Source organism: Rhinatrema bivittatum, chromosome 3 (assembly GCF_901001135.1).
Source record: "Rhinatrema bivittatum chromosome 3, aRhiBiv1.1, whole genome shotgun sequence".
Lineage (NCBI taxonomy): Eukaryota > Metazoa > Chordata > Amphibia > Gymnophiona > Rhinatrematidae > Rhinatrema > Rhinatrema bivittatum.
This window is the reverse complement of record NC_042617.1, coordinates 28677515-28699159: the sequence shown is the minus strand read 5'-3', so window position 1 is coordinate 28699159 and position 21645 is coordinate 28677515. Positions and strand designations below refer to the sequence as shown.

Below are 21645 nucleotides of genomic sequence, written 5' to 3'. Positions count from 1 at the left end.
AGTACTCAGATAACTAGCAAAGTATGCACACAAGTTTACTCAGAAAGTTAAACTTATTTGGAGGGTGCAACACTACTGTAATCTCCAAACCCCTGGAATGCTTCTAAATGCACAGTTATATGCACACTAAGCCCAGGTCAATTTTAGAACAGCCATTTATGAATACACACAACCAGGTTTGTTTTTTAATTTGTAAAGTTTATTGGCAAACATACATAGCATAGGCAATCTGTCCAGTGTGCAATAACAGTACCAGCAGTCTAATCCCCAACACTGCCATCACAAAATTGTGACAAGAGGTTTTAGAGACCATTTCCCTCTATACTGCCCACCCCCCTCCCAAATTCACAGTGCCAAACAGTAAATAAGCAAGTTAGAAAACAATGTATGTAACTTGATCCCTGACTGGTCTCTGAGATGTGATCTGTAACTGAAAAATATCAGTGCCCATGAATGATATGTCACAGTGAATAGAGGAAAGTAAGTAGAAAATAAAAAGTAATGCAATATTCTCATTGTGTTTCCAGCTTGCAAAGCATCTTAGACAACTCACATGTGAGATAGGAGCACATCAGTTAATGGCAGAGAAGAACCACATAAGGAATTAAAGAAAGAATAAAAACGAGCTGTATCACATTTTAGAAGTCAATGTCCATTGTACATAATTCTGTCATACTTTATGAAATTTAGAGATAGTCTTATGTTTATGAGCCATAATTTCTCCTAATGTATGCATGGTAATCATACGTTGTTGTACCTCCTGTATGGTAGGGGGAAAAGATTCCTTCCACTTGCAAGCAATTGCCCCCCTAGATGCGGTCACTGCATACTTAATAAAAGCATTATGAAATTTCGATAAGTTTGAATTGTCTTTATTTTACAATGCTTGAGATAGGTAGTGTAAGTGAGATTTCACTAATACCAAGGTCAACCAACTTGAAACAGATTCCCAAAAAATGTGTATTTTAGGGCACATCCACCACATATGGAAAGAGGTGCCCGTTTCTTGGCATAATTTCCAACAGAGATCTGATTTGTTAGGCTGTATCTGGTGAAGTCTGGCTGGAGTCAGATACCACCGATACAGCATCTTGTAGCCATTTTCTAATTGTAGAGGAGATAAGACCCCTCCCCAGTGACAGTGAAACGTTTCCAGTCTTCCGCCGACCAGTTTTCATGAAGATCCCTTTCCCAAGCAACAATATGGGGTGCTTTCAAAGATAACTCGCCTAGAAGCATGGCATAAAGGCGTGAAACGTGTTTACCACTTTATCTGCCTGCAGGCATAAAGCCTCAAACGGACCAATGCCCAGATCAAGCTCATCCTTCATCCGAGTCTGGGATATAAAGTGTTTGAGTTGTAAGTAAAAATGGCAATCTTTGGCATCAAGATTATGATGCTCACTCAATGTTTGAAAAGAGGATACCCCCCAGTTCCCATATATTTGATATTCTAAAAATGCCCCATTCCTTCCATTTTTTTTTTTGATACCAGAGATCGTGCAGCATGACTAAAAGAACTGTGATGAAAAAAAGTGTGCGCTATGAAAATAGTCTCTGCCCGACAAGTTGGACTCTCCACTTGTTTCATACGTCTAGAGTTGCCTGCACTGACTCAGGTAGACAAACTGTAGGGTTCTAGGTGGGATTTGTTTGCCGAAAAGCAGATATTGGGAAATCACCCATAATCGCTTGCTCCAGTTGTACCCATGGCTTCTGCTTGTGGACATTATTCCATTCTACAGCAGCCTTAAGATGTGCGGTACCTTGATACCCCAAAAAGGTTCTTATGGCCTGGATTGGCCACTGTTGGAAACAGGATGCTGGGCTTGATGGACCCTTGGTCTGACCCAGTATGGCATTTTCTTATGTTCTTATGTTCTTATACCCAGCCCACCCTGGAATTTAGGAAGATATAAAGTCTGTTTCTTAACTCTTGGTTTCCTAGCTTTCCACAAAAATTTAAAGAAATGATTCTGCCATTTATCAATTATTTTTGTGGGAACCACAATGGGTAGCGTTTGCATTAAGTATAAAATCTGAGGCAGAATGTTAGTCTTTAAAACAGCTAATCCCCCCAGCCACGAGATGTGGCAACGATCCCACTCCTCCAGGTCTTTAAATTTTCACCAGCAATGGAGGATAGTTAAGTTGGAAAAGATCAGCTTTATGGCCATGTAAATCCCCAGGTATTTTATCTTATCCTTAGCCCATTTAAAGGGATGAGACTTCTTGAGTTGATTGACCATCAGCAGAGGCACCGATACATTTAGTAATTCAGACTTCTCCCAATTTATTTTAAAGCCAGAGACCCTGCTAAAGGCTGATATTTTGTCAGTGATTTCCACTAGTGTTTGGGAAGGACTGGTTAGGGTGAATAGAATATCATCGGCAAATAGGGATAGTTTGGATGAGAAAGGGCCCACACTCACTCCTTGAATGTTAGAGTTGTCCCGTATGTGATGCATAAAAGGTTCCAGAAAGATAGCAAAAAGCAATGGTGAGAGGGGGCAACCCTGGCGTGTGCCCCTACCCACAGAAAATGGTAGAGAATATCCACTGTTAATCTTTAGGCATGCCTTCGGTGCTCAAAGCTTCTGAATCCACCAGAGAAAAAACATTCCCCAAAATGAAAAGCTCTCATACTTTGGAATAAAAATAGCCAGTGTACAGTTGAAAGCTTTTTTAGCGTCAATCGCAAGAAGTAGCAATGGTGTGTTATGGTTACGAGCCCACCACATAAGGTCTACTATTTTCCTGACATTGATGCCATTCTGCCTGGTATGAAACCCGATTGATCAGAGTGAATTAGGTGAGGGAGGAGGCTATTAAGTCTGTGTCCTAAAATTTTCACTAAGAGCTTCATATCTAAATTAATAAGAGAAATTGGGCGATAGGACCCACATAAAGTAGGGTCTCATCCCGGCTTGGCAGGGGTCACTATTCTGGCTAACTTAGTGTTGTTAGATACGGAGCCTTGGACAGCATTTATTTATTTATTTAACATTTTTCTATACCGACCTTCAAGGTTGAATACCATATCAGGTCGGTTTACATCGAACAGGGGTAGATCAGTGTAACATAACATAAAGGAACAACTTTTTATAATTAGTGGAGGTAAAGCAGAAAAGTAAGAAAGTTACATAATAACAAGGACCATGAACTAGGAAGCTGAATTCAGCTGGAAAAAGAGAAACTTTAAGAAGGTATTAAATTAAAATACTAGGAGACTAGTAACTGATGATAATATTGAAGGGGCGAAGTTCCAAATTCAATGCTGAGTAGTTGTAGTTGTCTAGTGAAAGTTTGAAGGATCAGGGAAGGCTTGTAAGAAGAGCCAAGTTTTGAGTTTTTTTTTAAATGTTGGTAGGCACGGTTCCATTCTGAGTTCTGCAGGTAGGTTGTTCCAGATGGCTGGACCTGCTGTGGAAAAAGCTCGGTCTCTGGTAGAGATGAGTCTTGTAGCTTTAGAAGGTGGGGGTTGTAGTGCTCCTTTGTAGGTTTCTCTCATTGGTCTGTTGGAAGTGTGGAGTTTGAGTGGGAATTCGAGGTCAAGATGGAGGAAGCTATGAATTGATTTGTGAATTAGAGATAGAGCTTTGTGCAGAGCCCTGTGACTGACTGGTAACCAGTGTAAATTACGGAGGACGGGCGTAATGTGGTCTCTCTGGTTGGTGCTTGTTAAAATTCTCGCTGCAGCGTTTTGTATCATCTGTAAGGGCTTGGTTGTTGAGTTGGGTAGGCCAATGAGGAGAGAGCATTGAAAAGATTTACTAACAAAGGTGTCACCAACCTGGCAAATTTTTTTTTTTAATAAAAGGCAGCTATGAGGCCATCCAAACCCGGTGACTTCCCCATCTTTAGGGTTTTTATGGCCTAAGTAACTTCTGCCGGTGAGATATCCCGATCTAAAAACTCTTGATTAGCAGGTGAGATAGCAGGCAGGGAGGATTGAATTAAGTATGCGATCCCCAAGGCATTACTAGATTGATCAGTGGCATATAATTCCGAGTAGAAACTTATAAATCGTTGCCTGATATCAGCACTGGACATCAGTATCTCCCCTTGTTCGTCCTGCAATTTAACTATATTGTTTTGCATTTGTTGTGTTTTCAATTTTCTGGCCAGTTGACGACCCGCCTTATTTCCTCCCTCATAATAATTGTTTTAGTAAAACTGTACGTTTAGGGCAATTTGGGCTGCTTCCAATTCTTCCAGATGTGACCGCAATCTGTCCATTTCAACCAGTAATGCAGTATCTCCCGTTCCCTGATGTTTAAGTCCTAATTGGTGTAATAAGTGTAGTGTCTAATTTATCCTTGGTGCATATTTATCAAGTTGTTATACTGTAAACCGGAGAGAAGGCAGATTGCTATTCTTCAGTATATAAAAGACTTTAAATAAATATTTTCTTTAATTAAGTTCCCCGAGCAATGAATTTTCCCCTAACACAGCCTTTAAGCAATCCCACAAAGTCATAGGAGACATCCCATCCTGATCATTAAACTCTAAATATTCCTTATTATCAGCTTGAATCTGTAGAATGAAATCATTATCCTCTAATAAGCTCTCATTGAGCTTCCAAAACTGTTGACCCCTGTCATAGGAGCTCAATTCGAGTTGGAGAGAGATCAGACCATGTGATGGGATCTATTTGAGGTCTGCTGATCTTAATGCAACTTTTAGCTATTTAGAAATCTCTCAATTCTGGAATAAGTCTGATGAGATCTCTAGTAGAATGAGTATTCTCTACTCTTAGGGTTCCAGATCCTCCAAGTGTCCAGTGGGTCAAATCTGGTAAAAAACGATTTAAAAAGCTTACGGTCACCCTGCAACGTGGTAACTATACCCTGTGAGATATCTAGATGGGGGTTCAAGGTAAGATTAAAAATCTCCACCCACTATTAAATGACCTTCAGCAAATTGGTCTATTAAGTGACTGAGATGTCTTAAAGTACCTTGTCCTGTATTGGGTGCATAAACATTTACTAAGGTAAATTTGTCCCCTCCTATTGCAATAATGAGAATAAGATATCAACCTTCTGGGTCAGGATAACTAGCCACTTCCTCAAACATCACATCTTTAGTGATTAAAATTCCCACTCCCAGATATTTATGAGTTAAAGGGCGTGCTACCCAATATTGTGCTGGAAAAGAAGGATGCTTGAGGAGATTCTCATGCCATCGCTTGAGATGGGTCTCTTGAATAAAGGCAACGGAGGTATGATGGCTATTCAATTCAGAGTACAAGCAATGCCTTTTGTAAGGAGAATTTAAGCCTTTAACATTAAGGGATAAAAAATTCAATGAGACCATCGGTAACTAGACATAAGGGCTGTATCCTGCATCTGCTGCTGAATTGTAACCCGGGATATCAAAAAACAGAGAAATACAAGAGTAGTACATCCTATGAGCACTGAATATTGAACAATGCAATTAGCAGTAGTACCATAATAAAACTCTGTGTATAAAACCCCAATTCCCTTCCCCCTTTACCAAGTTCCCCGCAAGTTGGGTGGGTATCTTTCTCTCACTTGCCCCAAAATAGAAGAATTCTGTCATCTCAGTGTGACTGCCTCATAGCCTCCAACCAAGTTATAATATGACAAAAACAGTAACTACAACAGCTGCCCCAGAACATTAAACTTAACTAGAAAACAAGTCGCAGTACCATCCCTAAAACAATATATAAATAGAACCACATCTGCAAATGATTACCAAATCCTTAATATCTGAAAAGTTATCAGGCCAGTAGCTGAGGTGAACTCCCAGTCAAGATATCAGCAAAACCTGCAATGGCATCAGGAACCTCACGTAGTGTCACATTGTGGATTAGAGGAATCAGTGTTGCGCCGCAATCGTTTATCTCCTTTATTCCTCCCTCTGCCATCTCAGGTGATCTTCTCTGCGGCTGTTGGTTTTGGGCACCACTTGTAAGTGTTCAAATCCAGCGTTGTGTAGGATTCTTGTGGCCTCCATCAACGTTTTGATACAGTGATTCTCACCCTTCAGCAAAAAGCTCATCCCACAGGGGAAGAGCCAACGATCTCATGTTTTCCGCTCGCAAAAGATCTGTGATTGGCTTCAACTCCTGTCTTCTCCAGATGGTGATGGGCGAGAGATCTACGAAAATCATAATGGCCGTGCCCTGCTGTAACCACGTGGCCTGCTTCCTCACTATAATCGCTATCTGATCCTTCTGGGCAAAATCATGAAAGCAGGCAAGTATATCTTTAGGTTTGTTGGCAACATGAGGTCCCATAACTCTATGGGCATGGTCTATTTTGAATTCCCCTCCAGTGTTTTCCCCGTTCTGCATCGCCTCAGAGGTCAGCAACATGGCACATATCTTCTGAACCACCGCTAAGCAGTTTTGATTTTCTGCTGACTCCGGAACACCCTGAAATCTCAGATTGTGTCGCCGTGAGCAATTTTCTAAATCTTCTAGTTTATCATTTAGTCGCTCCGGCTCTGATTGAGTATGAGCATATTGTTCATGGGTGGTTTTAATATTTTCACTATTAGAATCCATGCGGGTTTCTATTTCAAAGATCCAGCAACCATGATCTGCTAAATTCACCTTTTAACGCCATCGACTGCATGATATCTTGTGTGTTGATTACCATTTCAGATTTGAGGTCTACAAACCAGAGTTTCATTTCTGATTTTGTCAGGAGGTCTCCATCGTTACAGTCGGCACATCAGGGCCATCAGCCTCTGTTTGCACTGGTTCGTCCGCCGCCATGATGTCCGCTACCGGCAGTCTCCCTTAGTCTTCCAATTTCTGGAAAGAATATTTTTTGAAGTCCACTTGTTTACGTCTCGTAGACATCAGTGCAGTTAGAGGTCTTAATGCAGATTGGTTAGAGGAATATTAAGTCTCGGATGGTTTTCTAGGGATTGTGCTAGTGGCTGGAGGAGCTCTCGTTTTAAGGAGCCATCCCCTGGGGTGACGTTACTTCCTCCCCCACAACCATGTTTTATGCTCAGAGAGGATGTAGTTACCCAGTCTAGGCACACCACATCTAGCCTAGATGACAGCTAGAACTTTTTCTGAAGCACAGTTTTGGTTTGGGGGGGACGGGGGACAACACTGGCATGTTGGCTACTTGTTGCATCATTTTAGACAGATCAGGAAATATCATGGGGGGGGGGGGGGGGGGGGGGGGGGAGTTGAACCATACTATAGAATACCTGGGAGAGATGTGGTTTCTTTTGGTACCTGTAGTACTTCCTGAAAATACTGCTTCATTATATTAACTGAGGGGACTGGGAAGATTCTGAATTACACGTAAATCTTAGGGGCTAATGGAATAGATGATCATGAAGTTTGCTTTTTTTGCACTATTTTCAGCACACACAAAAATAGGCAGCTGCACTGTAAGTAATAACGGAAGAGTATGCAAATGATATGCACAGAAAATCCACGCAGAAAATTACATGCACCATTATGTATGTAAAAGCCCGCACAGACATCTGTATAGAAACCTGCAATTGTCTGAGCGAAAGCCTTTCCCTTTCAAGACAGTGGGTCTGAAGTGGGGCTCCTCTTCGACCCTCTGCTATGCTGGAAAGCTTCTGCTGCAACAATGTACCATGGCAAACAAAAAGTTAACTTAACCCATGATTACACTAGAGCTGCACAGACCCTCACATCAATGCCAGCAATGAGAAAAATGGTCTGAAAGGCTCTAACTTAAATACTGCCCTGACCCTGAAACTAAACCCACATTAACTGTTGTCCCTGCTGGTGTGGCTCCCTGAAGAGCCAATGAATGGATGATTGCCTCTTACATGTCATTTGCATGTACTTGCATAAAACCTTCTGCTAGCTTTTAGTGTGCAGTTGTGCATGCGTTCTTCCCCCCCAAGCTGAACACGTTACATACACATGTAAGGTCAGTGTGGGAAAATGCAAGCAAATACCCATACAAAGGTCTGCAGCAGGTTTAGTACAGCTTATTACATTGGCCCCCTAGGCCAGGTTCTCCCCCCCCCCCAGGCCTCTTTATCCCTAATCAAAGGTGCAATACAAGCCTTTAATCCACTCTTCCAGCTAGTCTCATCTCCCTCCATATCCCTCCAGTAAGTTCTCGTGGGTATTGACCTACAACTAACACAGCAGAACCCTCAAACATTTGCTTGATTTTTGTAATCCAGGACTATTTACATATAGAAACATAGAAATGACGGCAGAAGAAGACCAAACGGCCCATCCAGTCTGCCCAGCAAGCTTCGCACTTTTTTTTCTCATACTTATCTATTTCCCTTCCACCCCCACCATTAATGCAGAGAGCAGTGTTGGAACCGCATCTAAGTGAAATATCTAGCTTAATTAGTTAGGGGTAGTAACCGCCACAATAAGCAAGCTACACCCATGCTTATTTGTTTACCCTGACTATGTAATTCAGTCCTTGTTGGTTGTCTGTATATAGATCCACTTTTCTTCATTCCCCCTGCCATTGAAGCACAGAGCTATGCTGGATATGCATGGAAAGTGAAGTATCAGGCTTATTTGGTTTGAGGTAGTAACCGCTGTAACAAGCAAGCTACTCCCCGCTTTGTGAATGCAAATCCTTTTTTCCACATTTCCTCTTGCCGTTGAAGCTTTGAGCAATGTTGGAGTCACATTAACCATGTGTATGTTTATTAATAAGGGTATTATCTCCATGCAGTAGCTGTGTGGTTATGGCATCCCAAAGTCTGTTGTCACCACTGCCAGCTTGACTAACTTCACTCCCTATATACCAGGTTTTGATTCACCCACATACTAGCTTCAGACACTTCAGTGTCCCAAGTTATGCTCAACACCTCCATATCCAGTATACCACTCACCAGCTCTTCCCTGCTACTAGAGAGGCTTCGTGTGAGCATCACCAGGAGGCAGACATCTTGCCAGAAGCATCCCTCCATTGTAAGCAGGTTCTGATGTGACTTCTACAACAGCTGCTGCTCTCACGGAACCAGTGATCACATCCTGGGCATGGGGGAAGCACCAGAGGCTCTAGACTCACTGACGCTTCTGAACCACTCAGGGCAGGCTCTCCATTGCCAAACCTCACAACTGGAACAGTGCATCCATCTGTAGGTACCACAGTGCTATTGAGGATTGTCTGATGTGGGCCCAACAGTCTCTGGAGGGTAGACATTTGTCTTCCCCTTTCATTTTCCCATGATTAAATTGGATGAAGGCAAATACAGCACTCATGACGATATGGCGCTTTGCACCACCTGATTGGGGGGGTAGGCACTGGAATCAGAAGGTAGGTAGTTTAATAATGCTTGCCAATATATGTTGGCCTCCTGGGGGCATTTTAGCTCCATGAAAAACAGTTCTGACACAAACCTAACCAACCACAACCATGTCCACACTTGACTACCACTAACGCATCTTACAGCTTAGCAAAGACATTTTTCTTTGTGGGTCCAAAATAAAGAAACAGTCTTGAAACAGCACCGTTCTAGTAAAGTAATTCAAAACTTCTGTAACAAACTACAGCACAGAAAATTTCAGTGCAAAAACTTGTACAAAGATAACTGGGGGCAGGGGAGAGGGGAACGTTTGCTTCCTAAGTGTTAAAGATGAAGCAAATGTTCCCCAGCAATTTTGCTTAACCTCCCTCCCCCTTCCAGAAGTTGCAGACAATTAAAAAAAAAAAAGTGTTGCAAAATAGTGCACTATTTTAAGAGGACATTGACCAAAAATTAAATCTGGTCCCAAGGGTCTACACTTAGAAACAGAAGGGTTCAGCAGAGTTTTCAGGCTCCAGCTACAAAGACTGCATTAGCCCAACCCTCTGGAATCTACACTTGCTACCAATCCCCTACTATGCTCAGTTCAAAGGCCTCTGCATCACTTCCAAGTAACAATTATCAGGTCTAATCTAAAGGTGCTCCCATCTCCCTACAAACCCTCTACAAGAGGCTGAATCTCCACTGACCTGCCCGCCTTAGTCAACAAGCACCAATTTCCTTCTCATTTCTGTACATTCCCAAAGGCACTCTGACCTTTTACCATTTGTTCTGTGGCCATGGATCTGCATTATGTACCCTGTATCTGGTCTTGCATATATCATGCTTATTGTATTGTGTACCATGGTTATTTAAGACTTGCAAAGAGAAAAAAAAAAAGTCTCCATAATCTGGTACCTTGCTCAGAGTACTCTGGTAGAAGGAATGAGTAACAAATCCTTGAACTATACATAAACTCCTAACCCACAAAGTTTGTTTGCCCTTTAAATTTTAACACATTTGAGACGATGTCCACAAGTCACTTGCCAAAGTCTCTGAAAAGAAATACTACCAACACTTTGAAAAGGCAATTTCAGCACTTTCAAACATACATCCCATGCACACAAGCTGAAAAGGATGCATTAGGAGAGCTCAAGCAAGAGAAAGATGCCCTTCAATCTAGTTTTCCTCTTCTCCTGCATTTGCAAGCTGGACATCAGAACAATCCTGTTCCAGCTATGGAATGAGTGGAGATTTTCATGCAGAGAACAAATCATTGCTCCATGACTGGTTGATTTCTTGATATCCTCATGGATAATGAAAAATCCATCTCATTAGCAATATTTACAGATGCTTTTTCTGGGCCCAGGAGTTCTCCTGCTCTTTGGAACCAGGGCTGGGATCTGGGCCCAGGGATTCTTCCCTCCCCCTGCATACCTTGTCAGGTAATTTCAATTAAATGTCCTGGGCCAGTAGCCCATGCACCAAGGCCCCGAATCTGGTCACCAAGTGTTGCAGTTAAGCAAAATTGCTTACCTTGTAATAGCTGTTATCCCAGGACAGCAGGATGTAGTCGTCACATATGGGTGATATTGATGGAGCCCTATTGCGGAAAACTGTCAAAGTTTCTAGAAACTGTTGACTGGCCCTTTGAGGCCACTGAGAATGCCATGCTATTCTCTGCCACAGGGGTCTCTTCAGTCTCATATGAAGAAATAAGCTTTAGTAAAAAATAAAACATATCTGACCCAACTCCGCGGGATGGCGGGTGGGTTCTGTGAGGACTACATCCTGCTGTCCTGGGATAACACCTATTACAAGGTAAGCAATTTCACTTTATCCCAGGACAAGCAGGATGCTAGTCCTCGCATATGGGTGATTAGCAAGCTACAGGCAGTCATTTTGTAGTGAAGCAACATTGCAGTATTGTTGGTAAAAATGAAGCAGTCGAAGATCACAGCAAGTTGGATGTAGAAGAGTTGGGATTAAACTGAAACAAGTTCTTTAAGACAGATTGTATGTAGGCTGAATCTTGTCATCCTTTGTCCAAATAGTAATGAGCTGCAAAGGTGTGAAGAGAACTCCATGTTGCTGCTTTACATACATCAAGAATTGGTACCGAACGATCGTGTTCCTCTGAGGTTGACATTGCTCTTACTGAATGTGCCTTTACTCGCCCTTGGAGAGGAAGGCCTGCTTTCATAGCAAAACTGTATGCAATCTGCTAGCCAATTGGATAGAGTATGTTTACCCACTGCTTTTCCTGGTTTGTTTGGATCATAAGATACAAAGAGCTGAGTGGATTTCCTATGGACTGCAGTGCGGTCTAAGTAAAAAGCTAGTGCACGCTTACAGTCCAAAGTATGTAAAGCCTGTTCTCCTTGATGAGAATGAGGCCATGGAAAGAATTTATTTATCTAACTTCTTTTAATATACCGATGCTCAAGACTATGTCTTATTGTACCGGTTTACAACGGAACTCGGGGAAACCAATTAACAATAAAGAAGGTAAAGTTACATTAAACAGGGAGCATAAACATGGAATTAGGAAGAAAGGAAAGATTTCAAACTAATACAACTGGAGAGTACTGAAATAGTCAGCGAAAACATTTAAGCAGCGAGACATAAAGGATAACATAAGGTTGCTGAATTCGGCTAGAGATTTATCTTAGGCAGTTGTGGGTAATGTGGGTAAAACTATGGATTGGTTCAAGTGGAATTTTGGACGTGTACAGAGAACCACTGTCATGTAAGAATTTTGTATAGGATAAGTACGTGACAAGTGCTTGTAACTCACTGACCCTTCTAGCCGATGTGATGGCTATGAGGAAGATAGTCTTCCATGTGAGAAATTTAAGATCACAGGAATTCACAGGTTCAAAAGGCGAATGCATGAGCCTTAAGACCAGATTTAGGTCCCATTCTGTGACTGCTGGTGGCCGAATTGGTGGTTTAAGGTGAACTAAACCTCTCATAAATCTACTGACAAGAGGATGTATGGATATTGGTGCATCTCTCAACTTGTTATGGTAAGCTGAGATTGCACTTAGGTGAAGTCTGGAGACCAGAGTCTGAAAGATGACATAGTCAGGCTAGTAGAGAAGTTGTGGGGCAGGAGAAAGGATCAATACTCTTGCCTGCACCACAAAGTGGTGCAGGTACTTACAAGTACTCAAAGAACTCAAACCGCTCCTATTCCATTACGATTTCAGATCCGTCCTCCAAGCCATTCTGTTCTCCAAGATAGACTACCGCAATTCCATCTTGCAAGGTCTCCTGGCTTCTACTATAAAACCTCTCCAGTTGCTCCAAAATGCTGTGGCGAGAATTTTGACGAATACCAATCGGAGAGAGCATATCTCTCCCATTCTAAATGATCTTCACTGGCTCCCAGTAAACTTCAGGATTCTCCATAAATCACTCACAATTATACATAAAAATATTCACCATCATACCCCTCTTGATCTGCTACACCCTCTCAAATTGCACTCGACGGCCAGACCCTTAAGGGATCCTTACACGTTCCTCCAATCAAAGTTGTACACCACTCAAACATCAGAGACCGGACATTCTCTATCGCAGGCCCCTCCATCTGGAACGCTATGCCTCCGGAGCTTAGGCAGGAAACTTGTCTACTAACTTTTAAAAAGAAACTAAAGACATGGCTGTTCTGCCGAGCCTTCTCCACTACAAGCCCCTCAGCCTGACTTAGAACTGTTCCATCACTTATGTAAATAAAATGCTAAATCACGCTTACAAGTTATCATGAGGTCAGCTCCTTGCCTCCCTCCCATGCATATAGTACTTTATCTTCATTCTCCCTTTATTTCCTACTCCCAGTTAAGGCATCCTTGTTATAATGTAACTTTATGGTCCTTTAAATTGTCTCTTGTTGATTGGTTATAGTTACTGCTTAGTTCGATGTAAACAGAGTTGATTTGATTTGTATCAAGAAAGTCGATATATAAAAGCCTTTAATAAATAAATAAAACGTAAATCTTTTCCATTTTGAAGAATAGTTCTTTCGTGTGGAAGGTTTACATGAAGCTATAAGCACTTGAGAGATACAACCACTCAATCTTTCAACCAATGTAAGATCAAGCTTTCAACATCCATGCTGTCAGGGATAGGGATTGAAGGTTGGGATGGTGCAACCAACCCTGATCCTGAGTTGTGAGAGTGGATCCCTGATCGAGAGGTCTAGAAGTATGGGAAACCATACTTGTCGAGGCCAATACGGGGGTATAAATAAATTGGACCCCTTGTCCTGTTGTAGCTTCACTAGAATTGTGGTTATGAGCGGTATTGGAGGATACGTGTATAGAAGGCCTGAGTTCCAAGGGCGAGCAAAGGTGTCCTTGGTTGGCTGATTTTTCTGTTTGTGTAGAGAACAGAATTTGTCCACTTTGTGATTCAGGTGTGATGCAAAGAGGTCCATTGTTGGTTGTCCCAATGTTGAAATATCCTGGTCGCTACTAAGGGATCCAGGGACCATTTGTGTGGTTGGAACTGGCGACTGAGTCAATCTGCCACTACGTTGTGAATGCCTGCCAGATAAGTGGCTCGTAGAGACATGGAACATGTTAAGGCCCAGTCCCAAATCTGTGCAGCTTCTTGACAGAGGAGATACGAGCCCGTACCTCCTTGTTTGTTGATGTACCACATGGCTACTGTGTTGTCCGTTTGGATCAGAACAGTCTTGTGTGAAAGGCAGTCCTTGAACGCATGCAGCACATAACATATAGCTCGAAGTTCCAGGAAATTGATTTGAAATGTTGTTTCAAGTTTTGTCCAAGTACCTTGGGGTCTGGAGATTGTCTATGTGAGTTCCCCAGCCCAAGGTGGATGCATCTGTAGTTAAAGTTATCTGTGGGACCGGTTGTTGGAAAGGTAAGCCCTTGCACAAATTGTCCTTGTTCACCCAAAGTAGAGATGAATGTAGTTGGTGGGTTACTTGAATTGGAGAATACAGTGGTTGAATGGCTTGGATCCATTGTGATCTTAATGTCCATTGGGTTACTCTCATGGCAAGCCTTGCCATAGCAGTGACATGAACTGTGCAGGCCATGTGGCCTAGTAAGGTTAGAAACTGATGAGCTGTTGCTTGTTTCTTTGAGTGTAGCGAGTTTGCCAATAGGGAAAGTGTCTGCCTGACCCTTGGGTAGAAAAGCTTTTGAGAGGATGGTGTTCCAATTCTGTTCCAATGAACTGAAGCATATGAGATGGGACTTCTCATGGAAAGCCCATGGAATGAAGTAGAGTATTTGTTAAGACAGAGAAGCCAGAGCTCCTTGTTGAGATTGACTTCTGATGAGCCAGTCATCTAGATAGGGGAAAACATGGACACTTTCCTTGTGCAAGTGTGCTGCTATTACTGCCAGACATTTGGTGAATACTCTGGGAGCAGAGGCAAGTCCGAATGGTAGTACTCTGTACTGGAAATGCTGATGACCCACCATGAAGCGCAGATACTTGCGATGAGGAGGGAATATGAGCATAAGCATCCTGAAGATCCAGAGAACAAAGCCAGTCTATTGTTTGAAGAAGTAGAAGCATGGTGCCTAGAGAAACCATCCTGAACTTTTCTTTCAGAAATTTGTTGAGATTTCTGAGATCTAGGATGGGATGTAGGCCTCTGGTTTTCTTTGGAATGGAAATAAGGGGAATAGAATCCTCTGCCCTGCTGAGTCCGGGGCACCGGCTCTACAGCTCTGGCTCTCAGAAGGGTGGATAATTCTACTTGTAATTGGATTATGTGATTTTCGCTCAGTGAAAGATGTCTTGGAGGAGAATCTCTTGGAGTAGAGAGAAAATTGAGTTGGTAACAGATTTTATTGTAAGTACTCATTGGTCTGTTATTTGTAACCAATGGTTGTAGGAGGACGACACTGCCTCCTACTGGAAGCTCTGGATGAGGATTGAAGAGATGGCTTTGGTCTCTGGGAAAGGTCTCGAAAGCCTGCAGCCGGTCCCGTCTGCGATGGGGGTTGAGGCCTAGCTGCCTTAGGTTGTCTGGGCTGACGTCTTTGCTGCAGCCTAGAAGATCTGCCCCTTGATGCTGGAGGGTAATAACACCTCTGCCAATAGAAGGGTCGCCAAGATAACTGGGCAGCAGAATCCTGCGGAACTGATGAAAGTTGGCGCAGGGTTTCTGTGTGTTTTTAATTGTGCTACCGCATCTTGTACTTTGAAACCAAAAAGGTTGTCACCAAGGCATGGTAAGTCAACGGATTTTTCTTGGACCTCAGGTCTGATGCTTTAAGCCATGCCCAACATCTCAAACTTATCCCAGAGGCCGCTACTCTGGAGGCTGTTTCAAACCCATCATAAACAGCTCGGACTTCGTGCTTGCCAGCTTCAAGTCCTTTGTGAATGATTGCTTGGGCTGCCTCCTGATATTGCTGTGGTAATTTTGACAATTCTTGCATCTGTTTCCACAGATTTTTGATATTGAGTCATGTATAATTGATAAGATGAAATCCTGGTATTTAACATGGCTCCTTGATACATTTTCCTCCCCAGGGAATCTAAGAATCTATGATCCTTTCCTGGGGGAGTGGAGGAATGCGGTCTTATCCTTTTTGACTTCTTGTGTGGAAGCTGTGCGTTTTGTTAGCTAGGAACAGACTGTACCAAATAAGTAGTGTCCATCCTTTTATTGACAGCAGGTAATGAGCATGGGTGCTCCCACACCCGATGTTATAAATCTAGGAGGACTGTATAGACAGGGATGGCCAATACTTGTTTTGGAGGGTCCACAAGTTGGAGAACCTCCAATGTTTGCTGTCTAGCATCTTCTTCAGTTACCAAGGTGAAGGGTATGGTATCCGCCGTATCCTGAACAAAATTTGTAAAGGATAAATCCTCCGGTGGAGATTTCTTCCTTTGGTCTGAAGGGGAAAGATCAGACAAATTCTTCAGAGGAAGTGTCTGTATGTCCCTCATCCCAAGTATCGTACGGATCGTCCTGATGGAGATCAGGAGAAGATCTTGGTGGACGTGGAAGTCCTGAAGGACCTGGCTGCGGATCGAGGGGTATCTGTTCAGGAATCTCTTCTCGCGGCTTGGGTGAAAGAGCACAGACTACATCAAATCTCTTCATGAGAAGCTGGTATAGTGTAGCTTCAGGATGTCCTGGAGCCCCAGGTGACATTGGCATCGGGTCTGGTTATCTATGGAATCTGTGTTGATAACTATGGTCGCCTCGGAATCAACTTAGTCTATGGTGCTGGCATCGCTGCAGGCACCGGCATAGGCACTGGAATCTGTTCCTTTAAGGCCCGGAGCACCACTTGACTGATGAAATCAGACAATTCCTGCGTAACAGCTGATGTGGGCAGAGCAGCTGTAAGCGGTGGAGGTGTCGATGTTCCTTCCACAGAGCCCTGTGGAAGTTCGACAACTGGTGCTTCTCCGTGGGATGAAGGCCCCAGTGTCGGAGGTACTGGTGTTTCCTGGATTCTTGGCAGTTTCGTGGTCGATTCCTCAGGGGAGAGAAGCGCCTCTGGTATCGATGGGTGTCTGTGCTGAAGACTGCTTTGAACGGTGTTCGATCGCTGACTTCGATGCTATCGATATCTATGACTTTGGCGATGGATGGTCCAACCCTTCCGGGTGGCGTTTTTTCAAAATTATACGTTTAAAGACTCTGGCCGGAGACTATTTAATCAATGTAGAGGGAGATGGCAGAAGTTGTAGATAGAATAAGTGCTCCATCTTTTCTTGGCGGGCCTTTCTTCCCTTCGCGGTCATTTCTGCACATTCAGGGCAGGTTAAGTCGTGTTTTTCCCCTAAACACAGCACACTCAAGGTGTGGGTCTGTAATGGACATTATCCGATTACAGATGGGACTTTAAATCCCGTAGCCATTTTAGCATCAACAGCCGTCGATTGAATAAGAAAAAAAAACGTGAGAAAAAAAATGTTATTCAGAGTAAAATAGAGATAAAGAGAACCTGTGTGGGAGAAAATGAGAAAATGTGACTTTTAGTCAGACAAAATACTGAGCGAAAACTCAAAGGCTCCTGCTTCGTGATGCCTACAGCAGCGTGGAAAAATGAAGACTGAAGAGAGACCCCTGCGGCAGAGAATATCATGGCATGCTCAGTGGCCTCACAAGGCCAGTCAAAAGTTTCTAGAAACTGACAGAAAGTTTTCCACAATAGGGATCCAACGTCACCCATGTGAGGACTAGCATCCTGCTTGTCCTGGGATAACACTAGAACCATGGATTTCCCCCATTCTCAAAGGTTGCGAAAGCTGCCTCTGCAGCATCCCCACACGCAAGGAATGGAAGACCTGAACTGGGACTCGAACCCAGGTCTCTGCAAAGTGGCATGCAGCAGTGGCACCGAGCCAGCATGCCAATAATCCATATTCTAAAACTGGAGATAGTCAATACCTCTGACATTTAATACCAGACCTTGAGCTGAGAAGAGTCAAGGGACACATCAAGGACACCAGAAGCTGGGGGATATTTCCTATCAGCTCTCAGAATTTTGAACACGAATTAAACAGCTAGCATGCTGGTAGCAATTCTTCATATTTACTGCATTTCTCTAGCAGAAGCACACTGTACTATCATACAGCATCCCAGTGGCTGGCTCTGTGGGATAGGTGGAGAATTATTCCTGGAGATTTACTAATGCAGAGGCAGGTCTGAGGGGAAATGGGAAATAGAGAATTACAGGCACTGATTTCTAAATTACAAAATCAGACTTTACCACCTATGGCGACAAAGATGAATTTGCCAAAATCAGTACGGAGAAGATTTTTCAAAAGGGCTCTAGCCAGGCAACTCCAGAGTTACCCAGCTAATCATAGGATTTGAAGATTGCCATTATGTACTGGATGAAAGCTGTTCCTAGGTAAGGAGAATAAGCCATGCACACACCTGAATTTCAGTTAGCCATGCAGAGTCCTGCCTCATTCTTCCACCCACCGAAACAGCAAGTGCAGGTTATGTGGCTACTTTTATGCACAAAGACCCATTACCAAGTTTTCAGAAACGACCCTGGTAATTTCTTTAAAAACGTGGCTACAGAGGTAAGGCTTTCCTTCCTCAGGATTGCATCCCAGTTCCCTAGACTTTGCATAAGGCAGCTCTCTACTCTGTCCTCTTTTCTTGCCAACTCACTGTGGCTCAGCTTTCCTCCCAACATTTTTCTACCCCCCCATTTGCTCTCTTTTCCTAGGCCCAGGAGGGCATGGCTGTCTGGTGGAGTTTCTGTCCTACCTTCTTGGAACTCCCAACTCAAGGTCATCTTTTTCCCTTTTATTCTTTTGCAGAGCTTCATTTAGAAACTGTTTCTCCTGTGGCTATTTCTCCCATTCTGGCTGTCTGGAGCTCTAATTTACTTTTTCCTTATGGGGCATGTGTACTCTTTATTACACCCATCCTGCAGAGTCCGTTCTTGTGATGCTGTCAAGCTCCTATCATTTTGGTGCCCAGTAGAGCATGAGGAGCAAGACCAGGGAGTAAACAGCTGGAGCATGCTTTGCCAACCTAGCTATAATCACATTTGGCATTTCCTCCCTGCTACATACATCTCCCACTTTGTAAGCTCTTTTCAAAAGCAGAAAGCTGTCACAGGGACAGCTCAGCCTTACTGCTGTTAATGATGGCAGCCAGATCCTCAGGAAAGAGGTGGAAGTGGAGACAGATTTTGCCACCTTAGATTGTAGCCTTTGCTGCCTGTACTGTGTCAGCTCTAAAAGGAAGAAATCCATAAAATGAGAACAGATTCCCCTGCAGGATGTTCTGAAGCAGATTGTACCTTTGGGTAGGCTGCATGCGCACTGACCTGTTCAAGAAAGCATTGCCAAAAGCGTTCAGCTTCCTGAAGGGCTTCTTGGGATCTACCACCAAGGCATTTCCAGGTATGATGCCTTCTACTTCCCCCTGCATAACTGCAATGAAAGAGTCCGTCGTGGGCTCTGGTCCAATCCTCATCCCGGGAAAGTCTTGCTCCAGCAGGTACCTGGGAAAGGAAAGAAGGAAGGATCAATGAGACTTCTAATGAACAGCAAGGTGTGTGTCAGGTGGGCACCCCACCAGTATACAGCAAGAGATCTGAAGGTCCCTTCCCTATTCCCCTCCTTCAGCCAGTCTTAGTGGTAGTAGGTCTACATGAATACAAATGTTTTCAAGGAGTACGAAACAATTATAGGGTGGCAAGGAGCAGTCAAGCTTACCATTGCACAAAGCAATCCTCTCATGCAGTCTAGGGCACCTCCCACATGTCTACTTATTTTTACAAAGTATGAAGAGATGGCATTTAAGGAAAAGACAGAGGCCCTCCTTCTCGCACCATGCTTAAGACTTGGATACAGAAAGGACTCCATAATCTTGCACTTTGCTCCAAGTACTGCAGTAAGGGGAAGGAGTAATAAATCCTTGTCTGGCAGCTCTGCACATGATACAGCCCCTAGGGTGCACCAGCCAGTTCAGCTGAAAGGCCCTCCTTATCAGTTACAGTCATGAAGCAAGTGACTTACTGCAGCAAAAGATGCACCTGTATAAAAAGTAGCATGGTTACTATGTTAATCCACATGGGTACATAGAAATAAAGAGGTCAGTAAACTGTAGATAGACTGGAAGATTAGGCAGATGAAATTTAATGTGGATAAGTGCAAGGTGATGCATATAGGGAAAAATAACCCATGCTATAATTACACAATGTTGGGTTCCATATTAGGTACTACAACCCAAGAAAGATCTAGGCGTGATAGTGGATAACACATTGAAATCGTTGGTTCAGTGTGCTGCAGCAGTCAAAAAAGCAAACAATGTTAGGAATTATGCTGGGCTGCATAGAGAGAGGAATATCGAGTAAGAAAAGGGAAGTGATTATCCCCTTGTACAGGTCCTTGGTGAGACCTCACCTGGAGTATTGTGTTCAGTTCTGGAGACCGTATCTCCGAAGAGACAGAGACAAGATGGAGGCGGTCCAGAGAAGGGTGACCAAAAAGGTGGAAGGTCTTCATCAAATGACTTATGAGGAGAGATTGAAGAATCTAAATATGTACACCCTGGAGGAAAGGAGGAGCAGAGGTGATATGATACAGACTTTCAGATACTTGAAAGGTTTTAATGATCCAATGACAACGACAAACCTTTTCCATAGGAAAAAAATCAGCAGAACCAGGGGTCACGATTTGAAGCTCCAGGGAGGAAGATTCAGAACCAATGTCAGGAAGTATTTCTTCACGGAGAGGGTGGTGGATGCCTGGAATGCCCTTCCGAAGGAAGTGGTGAAGACCAGAACTGTGAAGGACTTCAAAGGGGCGTGGGATAAACACTGTGGATCCATAAAATCAAGAGGCCGTCAATAAAGAGTGGGTGGCTCGCCAGAATGACGGCTACTGCCTGGAGATAATACCCTTATTCAATAAACATACACATGGTTACTGTGACTCCAACATCACTAAGCTACAACAGCAAGAGGAAATGTGGAAAAAAGGATTCGCACTCACAAAGTGGGGAGTAGCTGGCTTGTTACGGCGGTTACTACCCCAAACCAAATAAGCCTGATACTTCACTTTCAATGCATATCCAGCATAGCTCTCTGCTTCAACGGTAGAGGAGAAGAAAAACTGATACTTCACGCATAGCTCTCTGCTTCAACGGCAGGGGAGAAGAAAAACTGATACTTCACGCATATCCAGCATAGCTCTCTGCTTCAACGGCAGGGGAGAAGAAAAACTGATACTTCACGCATATCCAGCATAGCTCTCTGCTTCAACGGCAGGGGAGAAGAAAAAAGGATTCGCACTCACAAAGCGGGGAGTAGCTGGCTTGTTACGGCGGTTACTACCCCAAACCAAATAAGCCTGATACTTCACTTTCAATGCGTATCCTGCTTCAACCGCAGGGGAGAAGAAAAACTGATACTTCACGCATATCCAGCATAGCTCTCTGCTTCAACGGCAGGGGAGAAGAAAAACAACCAATAAGGGCTGAATAACACAGTCTGGGTAAAACAAATAAACATGGGTGTAGCTTGCTTATTGCGGCGGTTACTACCCCTACTACCCCTAACTAATCAAGCTTGATATTTCACTTGGTTGCAGCTCCATCACTGCTCTCTACATTCATGGTGGGGGTGGAAGAGAAATAGAACCAAAGAGCTAAGAGAAACAGATAAGTATGAGAAAAAAATGTGAAGCTTGCTGGGCAGACTGGATGGGCCGTTTGGTCTTCTTCTGCCGTCATTTCTATGTTTCTATATGTTTCTATGTTTCTATAATTAGGAAGGGAAAGGTTAATAGAACGGAAAATGTCATAATGCCTCTATCACTCCATGGTGAGACCGCACCTTGAATACTGTGTTTATTTCTGGTCGCTGCATCTCAAAAAAAGATATAATTGCGATGGAGAAGGTACAGAGAATGGCACAGTAAAGAGGTTAGGGC

At 43.4% G+C, this 21645-nt stretch overlaps 1 protein-coding gene across 2 annotated transcripts in view; it reads right to left on the bottom strand.

The window, feature by feature from the left end:
- EHD3 (EH domain containing 3) overlaps positions 1-21645 on the bottom strand; it is a 187148-nt gene that overhangs the window by 105168 nt on the left and 60335 nt on the right. For both annotated transcript variants that reach the window (XM_029593027.1, XM_029593026.1), the window contains exon 2: positions 19035-19211. In XM_029593027.1, the coding sequence (XP_029448887.1) occupies positions 19035-19211 (177 nt within the window). The remainder of the gene's footprint in view (positions 1-19034; positions 19212-21645) is intronic.